Genomic DNA, 8,171 nt, shown 5'->3' with positions numbered 1-8,171 from the left:
AAAAAAAAAAAAAAAAAAAAAAAGTGGGGCCGGGGCAGGAATATTCCCGAAGCTCCATAAGTGGCAGTTTCTTAAAGTTGGTTGCAATGTGGAATCTGAAACCACAATTTTTCATCCTTTGTACACTTAGGAGAGAATGAGAGTGACGAAGGCAAATATTACCTTGGGATTATTATGCAAATAGTTTTGATCACAGACTTTGGAACTCCCAGGGATCTCCCAGTGCCAATGAGGACCTCTCTCCAAAGGTCCATTGAGTTCAGTCAAGTGGCTGCTCTTGCCATCTGTGGGAGGCAGGCAGATGTATGTTCATCTCCAGGAGAGTCTGTGAGCTGAACTGCTATGACAGACGGATCTTAAGTAGGGGCTCTTGAAATGCCCTCCTTGCAGAATGGCTGTGAGCCTGTGCCTGTTGCACGTGGTTTGCCTCATAAATGCTGGGGCTCCTGTTCCCCTGCACCTTAGGGGCTGGTAGGATTACCGGGGTCCCTCACACTGACCCTCTTGGGCACAGGAGTCCACCATGCCTGCTCTTTCCCCCTCACCCCCATGCTGGTATGTTCATTCTCTAGCCCAGGGCCCAGCAGGTGGCCAGGCTGGACACTGAGAGAGAACAAGTAAAGGAGACCAAGTCATTAGCAGGCAGAACTTGCCATGAGGGGCTCTAGTTCTCAGTGGTGCAGGTGGACTTGCACGAACCTGGCTGCTTCTCCTTTCAAGCTCTGTGACTCTGGACAAGATTCTAAACCTCTCTGGGCTTCTGTTATCTCATCTTTTGGGTTATTATGAGGTCTCAATAACACACAACAGTGCCCAGCCCAAGGTCTGACACGCTTTGGGCCCATGAATAGCCTATTCCCAGGTCATTCTTACGAGTGTTGGGGTTTGGGAAGCAATGGGCTAAGCCACTGCTTGTTTCAATGATGAGGAAACCAGCCAGGGGAGAAGGGGCAGTTGGCCAAAGACTGCACAGTGAAGTGGTGGTTGAGCCAGCTCTGCTGACTCCTGGTGCAGTGCTCCTTCCTAATGCCCTCCCAGCCACCTCCTCAGGCTGCGAGGCAAGCATGGGCAATTCAGAACTCCAAGGTATTCCAGGAGTCACTTCCAAAATTAGGTTACTGCAGATTAGCTTCCATGCTCAGGAGTCTGAGAACCCCAGCCCGCTTCAGAGGCCTTCCCCATTCCGGGTTCCCTCTAAAGGTTGCCCCTTAACTCTTAGAAGTTCGTGGCTATCCATGGGCCTCCTGGATCTGTGAATTTCTGACTAGCAGGCAGAGCTTCTGGCAGGACCGCCTAAAAGACGACTCCCACACCAGGCAGGGAACCTCGGCAGGGCAGTGAGTGCATTCATGATCCATTGCTAAGTAACAAGTTACCCCAAGACACTGTGGCTGAAACAACAAACATCCATTATCTCCCATGTCTGTGGGTCAGGAATCCAGGTGTGGTTTAGCTGAATGTTCTGGCTCAAGATCTCTGGGGGAGGACCTACTTCCAGGCTCACTCACCTGGCTGTGAGCAGCCTCAGCTCAGGGCAGCTCATAGCACAGCAGCCAGCTTCCATCAGAGTGAGCAAGTAAGAGAGGGGGCACCCAGGCTGGAAGCCACAGCCTTTGTCACCTCATTTCAGAAGTGACAGCCATCACTTTTGCTGCATTCTGTTGGTCAGAAGTGAGTCGCTGGGTCTAGGAAAGGGGATTACTGGGGGCCATCTCGGTGACTGCCTACCACACCTGGGCATAGGAATGTGCTGTGTTCCGCAGGGGGACAGAGCTTCATGCATCAGGAGTTTTGAAAGTACTGATGTCCTTTGGGCTCAGCGTCACTCCCCTTCTTTCCCTATCTCCTCCCTCCCTTACATTGCTCTATAGACACCTTGGGTCTAGCAGGCGCTGAGAGGCTGGGGACACTCAATTTCGCAGGAGGACGCAGCAGCTGGACCGGATCAGTGGCTGGGTGACAGTTAAGATAGGAGGTGTGTTTCCTGCTTTGCCTAGGACCCTTGCCTGTCTCTCTTTCATCTGTTTTCATTCCGTCTGACCACTCTTGAGTCTGAGGGTGGCCTCTGCTCTCTCTCTGATTTTGATGAATGAAGAGGCTTGTCCAGCCACAGGACCTGAGAGGTCATGGGAGGCCCAGGCCACACCGTTGTTTGAGACTTCTTGTAAATTAAAACTGAACAAACCCCCAAACAAGATTCAGAAATTGTGGCATACTATAAGGGTTTTCGTTTAACAAACGGACATCTTGAACATGCTGAGAAACATGAGGCACTATAATTGTGCTTTTCACAAGGCATAATGGGGTTCGCAAAGGATGTTAATGTGCAGGCCAGGAGGGGATGGGTGGATGTGGTCAAAGTCAGGCCACCACCAGATCAAAGATTTGTGACTGTGTCACCTTTCATGTTTTCGGAGGGCTCCTCTGAACCTGCCTCTACAACCTTCTTTAGAGATTCCGTTAAGTGCTTTCAAAGGTGAACTCACAAGCTTTGTCCTCTCTCTGGTTTTAATAAGGTGGAAAGGATCATCCAGCCAGGGCTCCTCAGGAGTTAAGAGAGGTTCAGGCCACTGACAATTTAAAAATGGAAGATGCCAAAACAGGCACAGGCTTAACCCAGGTCATCCTCAAAACAACCTAAAGGGACCAGGCATAGTGACTCATGCCTGTAATCCCAGCAATTTGGGAGGCCGAGACAGTTGGATTGCTTGAGCTCAGGAGTTTGAGACCAACCTGGCCAAAATGGTGAAACCCCGTCTCTATGAAAAATTACAAAAATTAGCCAAGTATGGTGGCGTGTGCCTGTAGTCCCAGTTACCTGGGTGGCTGAGGCGGGAGGATCACCTGAGCCCAGGAAGTTGAGGCTGCAGTGAGCCGAGCTCACACCACTGTACTCCAGCCTGGGCTACAGAGCAAGATCCTCTCTCAAAACACAAACAAAACCAGCCTAAATGTAGGTGTCGTAATGATCATCATTTTACAAGGGAGGAAACTGAGGCACAGAGCAGTGAGCATCCTCCCTCGTCACTCACACAACTGGCATGCTCGTTGGCCCTTCTAGGCACCCTGCCTGTTCTGGATAGCCCGTGTCCTCCAAGTGCTCTGAGACGTTGTGAGGTGTCCACTTTGGGGGCTGGGTGGCCAAGCTGGGCTGGCAGCACCTTGTTCTTCTGAGGGAGGGGTGACTGACCCCACCCCTATGTGTGTGGCAGATGAGCTTTGAGAAAGGCCAAGGCGTGCTCATTGGGAACTGGACTGGGGACTACCAAGGTGGCACAGCCCCATACAAGTGGACAGGCAGCGCCCCAATCCTGCAGCAGTACTACAGCACGAAGCAGGCTGTGCGCTTCGGCCAGTGCTGGGTATTCGCTGGGATCCTGACTACAGGTAAGTGGGAGATGCAGGGGCTGAGAGGAGAGGTACCATGGGAGGGACTCCCAGCCCCCACAGTTGCCAACCACCCCACCCTGGATCATTTCAGTGCTGCGAGCGCTGGGCATCCCCGCACGCAGTGTGACAGCCTTCGATTCAGCTCATGACACAGAAAAGAACCTCACGGTGGACACCTATGTGAATGAGAATGGTGAGAAAATCACCAATATGAGCCGTGACTCTGTCTGGTAGGTTCCTCCTTCTCAACCTGCCCTGTCTCCTCCCAGGAACTTCCTTTTTTCTTTTTAGAAACAGGGTCTCTTGCTAGGTTGCCCCTTCTGGTCTTGAACTGGTGTCAAGCAGTCCTCCTGCCTTAGCCTCCCAGGTAGCTGTGATTCCAAGTGCAAGCCACCATGCCTGGCATCCCAGGAATTTTCTAGCCCAAGCCCAGTCTCCAGGCCCTCCCAGCCCAGAGATTCTGCTGAGCTGTGGGACCCCTTCAGCCTCCCTCAGAGACTGATTCAAGTTGTAGGCCAATGCGCACTGTTCCTGAAACTCAATGTTTTTCAACATTTGACCTTGGACAATCTGTGCTGGAATCACCTGGGGGTGATTGTTTAAAAATGCAGATTCCTGGCCGGGCATGGTGGTGCATGCCTGTAATCCCAGCACTTTGGGAGGCCGAAGTGGGTGGATCACGAGGTCAGGAGATCGAGACCATCCTGGCCAATATGGTGAAACCCTATCTGTACTAAAAATACAAAAATTATCTGGGCCTGGTGGCGCGTGCCTGTAATCCCAACTACTCGGTAGGCTGAGGCAGGAGAATCACTTGAACCTGGGAGGTAGAGGTGGCAGTGAGCCGAGATCACGCCATTGCACTCCAGCCTGGTGACAGAGCTAGACTCCCTCCCAACAATAACAACAACAACAAATGCAGATTCCTGTACTGGAGCTTTTGCCTCTACAGGGGAAGGGCCAGGAATCTGAAGTTCATGTTAGCACTTGGCCCAGGAGATCTGATATATACCACTGTTTGAGAAGTTTTGATGTAACTGGTACCCACTGGCCGGCATGAAGCTTATGTCCTTTGTTCTCTGATCCAGAGCACATGGGCCCCTTGCAAGCTAAAAGTGACCACAAGATAGAAAAGGGAAAATGAGAAGTTGCAGAGGGAGTAGACGAGGTGGGAAGGTCAGGGCATGATTACAAATTCCCGAGGCATTTCAGTTGAAGTTGGAGCCTTACAGCTTTTATTTAAATACTGCTGAGACGTTCTAGTTCATGTACCAAGACAAGAAAAAACAGGAAGACTTGGAACTTTTGGAAAGGAGGCACTAACCAGTATTATTTGTAGATTATATACAGTTGACCCTTGAACAGCATGGGTTTGAACTGTGCAGGTTCATTCATAGGCAGATTTTTTCAACTGAGTATAGGTGTATTTGTGGGAAGTGAAACCTGCCTATACTGAGATCTGACTTTTCCTATATACACGTTCTACAGGGCCAACTGCCAACTGCAGGACTTGAGTGTGTATGGATTTGGGTATACTCAGGGGTCCTGGAACCAATCCCCTGTGGATAGTGAGGAATGACTGTTAATTTTCTAGTTAGAAAACCAAGAGCACCAACTTAAAATTAGCAAGATTTAATATGAGAATTCAGAGACTGGCCAGTTACAAAGTTGCTGATCCACCAAATCAGAATCCCAGCGAATTGAATACATTCATTGAATGAATGAAATAACAGTTGTAATCTTTTACTAGGCTGTGACTGCACAACCTAGTGCATTTCACCCATTCATTCAGGAAAAATTTATTAGGTGTCTGTTATGCTTCAAACACTGCAGATGTCAAGACAGATAAGATTTAGTTCTGCCTTGAGTTCACCACCTCTAGTGGTGAAGACTCCCAGGCTCTTTGAGATCCATAGGCACGGTGAGGGTCTCATGGGGTTCCTCCAGCCCTGCCCACTGCACACAGCTCTGTGCCCTGGGAGGCTTTCTGAGAGGCAGGTGGGACTCAGCGGTGGCCCCTTCCTTGCCAGTGTTGACAAAGGTTCCCAAACCCCTGAGAACAACTTCAGTGGTTCCCTGGTGATGAAGATGTCCCTGGCAATTTTGGCGTGTTTATCTCTAACTAGGTTTGTGGGTGGTCTGGGGTGGGGCCTGTTCCCAATTTGTGGCAGGAATTTCCACGTGTGGACGGATGCCTGGATGAAGCGACTGGATCTGCCCAAGGGCTATGACGGCTGGCAGGCTGTGGACGCAACACCACAGGAGCGCAGCCAGGGTGAGTGGGTGGCAGGAAGGCGCTGGGCATCCGTGATGCTCTCCTTACATGGCTCCGGGTTCTGCGGGTCTTGGGTATGCAGCCAAGCAGGTGGGGAAAGTTTTAATAAAAATTTCCCAACACAAAAAGCATGCTCAGTCCTTCCTGCTATTCCCACTGAGCAGGGGCTTCAGTTTGCTGGCTATTTTTATGAAGTAATGCCAATGACAATACTGTTAAGAGCAATGGGATGGTAGCACTTAAGGGTTCCCTACTGTGTGCCATGCTCAGTACCAACATGATCCATTTTACTCACAACTAACCTTTCAAAGTAGGTTGTCATTATCCTCATTTTACAAATGAGGAAACTGAGGCTCAGGGAAGTGAAGTGAGTTGCCTGAGGTCACACAGATCCATGAGGCTGGACCAGGATTCAGCCCAAGTCAGACATAATGGGGATGCTTATCTCAGTTGGTTGTGGGTTACCAACTCCTGGGTAAGACAGTGGCCCCTTGTAGCTGGAAGGACCTTGCCAGGGGAGGGAGGGTGTCTTTGTACAGCTGGGAAAACAGAGGCATGGGGTTGGTCTGAAGTTACTTGGAAAATCTGTGGAATCAAGTTATCTTTATTTTAAATTGTGAGTCCTAGTACTAAAGACAAAGTCAGCCCAGTAAAGGGAAAATAGATTAGCTCAATAGTTCTCAAATTTTTAAAAATTATTTATTTATTTATTTTGAGACAGAATCTCACTCTGTTGCCCAGGCTGGAGTGCAGTGGTGCAATCTCAGTTCACTGCAACCTCTACCTCCCAGGTTCAAGCAATTTTCCTGTCTCAGTTTCCTGAGTAGCTGGGACTACAGGTGCACGCCACCATGCCTGTCTAATTTTTTTATTTTTAGTAGAGACAGGGCTTTACCATATTGGTCAGGCTGGTCTCGAACTCCTGACCTCAGGTGTTCCACCTGCCTTGGCCTCCCAAAGTGTTGGGATTACAGGTGTGAGCCACTGTGCCTGGCCTTTACTTATTTATTTATTTATTTAGAGACGGAGTTTCACTCTTGTTGCCCAGGCTGGAGTGCAATGGTGCAATCTTGGCTCACTGCAACCTCTGCCTCTCGGGTTCAAGTGATTCTCCTGCTGCAGCCTCCTGAGTAGCTGGGATTACAGGTATCTGCCACCATGCCTGACTCATTTTTTGTATTTTGAGTAGAGATGGGGTTTCACCATGTTGGCCAGGCTTGTCTCAACCTCCTGACCTCAGGTGGTCTGCCTGCCTTGGCCTCCCAAAGTGCTGGGATTACAGGTGTGAACCACCTCAGCCAGCCTCAAACTTTTTTTTTTTTTGAAAAAAGCAGTCCGACTGCTCAGAAGGAAACTTTGTGTGCCACCTCGTAATGTAAAGCAGAGCTGCTCCAGCTGAAGTGTGCTCAGGGACAAGCCAGCCCCTCCCTGACACCTCTGCCTCACTCCTGCAGCCCCTGAAGTAGATGTCTCTCAAGGTTCTTCTAGGAATAAGTCATTGTTTGGCTGTGAACCTCATCCCAAGGATAGCAAATTCATCTACCCACAGAGCCACACAGTGAACAGGGCTGTCTACTTGGGAAGATGGGGACCTAGAGACATGAGCATGCAGATCCCCAAAGGCATTCAGGTTAAAATTTAAACACACTTTGCGGGCCCCACACCCCTCAGTGTGGGACTCCTGATTCCTCCAGCTGCAGTGTGAGCCCACATGGCCCTGAAGGCAAAAAGTGCTGTTAAAAGGGAAAACAGCCTCCATGTTTCTCCAAAGAAAAGGCATTGCCCTTATAATAGGGGTGAGGGTGGTGCGAGGTGGCCCCAGAGGTGGAAGGAGCAGGTGATATGCCCATATCCCCCTATACTCTGCAGGAAGATTCTCAGCAGGGCAATGTTGAGGGCTCTTTCCATCCAGGGAGTCTAAGTAGCATTTGCTGAGGTGGGACAGTAGCCATGGCAACCAGGCAGTGAGTACCCCAGTGCCACTATCTGCCTGAGAGGCAGAGGAAGCCTTGTTCCCTGGCCAGAAAAGAGGCCTTAAAAGTCCACCTAACCTGCTCACTTTATAGATAAGGCCAGAGAGGGAGGGTGGGGATGCCCAAGGTTAGTCAACAAGTTAGGAGAAGAACCAGTATTAGATTAGGAGACCAGTTATCCTGAGTCCTAGTGCTCCAATACACTGACTTCACAGGTTTGGCTGCCTTAAAGAGGCAAGGGAGAGGAGCCTGTGTGTTGAGGATTAAATAAAATAATGGAAGCAGAAACCCAATGCCCAGAATACAAGGGTATGTAAAAACCAAAACTACTACTGAGGAACTATCAAACAAGAGACTAATTCTCACTAAGTTGTCAATGACTAATAAGGGTAACTCTCTATCCCCATGCCAGAAATAAAAAGACAGCTCTTAAAAAAATAAAAAATGAGCCGGGCGCGGTGGCTCAAGCCTGTAATCCCAGCACTTTGGGAGGCCGAGACGGGCGGATCACGAGGTCACAAGATCGAGACCAT

The 8,171-nt window shown here is 49.8% G+C and overlaps 1 protein-coding gene across 3 annotated transcripts in view; it reads left to right on the top strand.

Moving 5' to 3' along the window:
* TGM4 (transglutaminase 4) overlaps positions 1 to 8,171 on the top strand; it is a 71,137-nt gene that overhangs the window by 54,075 nt on the left and 8,891 nt on the right. For all 3 annotated transcript variants that reach the window (XM_017876286.1, XM_017876285.1, XM_017876284.1), the window contains 3 exons: positions 3,213 to 3,387; positions 3,482 to 3,620; positions 5,562 to 5,665. In XM_017876286.1, the coding sequence (XP_017731775.1) occupies positions 3,213 to 3,387; positions 3,482 to 3,620; positions 5,562 to 5,665 (418 nt within the window). The remainder of the gene's footprint in view (positions 1 to 3,212; positions 3,388 to 3,481; positions 3,621 to 5,561; positions 5,666 to 8,171) is intronic.

This window comes from Rhinopithecus bieti, unplaced genomic scaffold, assembly GCF_001698545.2.
Source record: "Rhinopithecus bieti isolate Rb0 unplaced genomic scaffold, ASM169854v2 scaffold_9581, whole genome shotgun sequence".
Taxonomy (NCBI): domain Eukaryota; kingdom Metazoa; phylum Chordata; class Mammalia; order Primates; family Cercopithecidae; genus Rhinopithecus; species Rhinopithecus bieti.
Note: the sequence above shows the minus strand (reverse complement) of the source record. Positions and strands in the feature narration are given on the sequence as shown.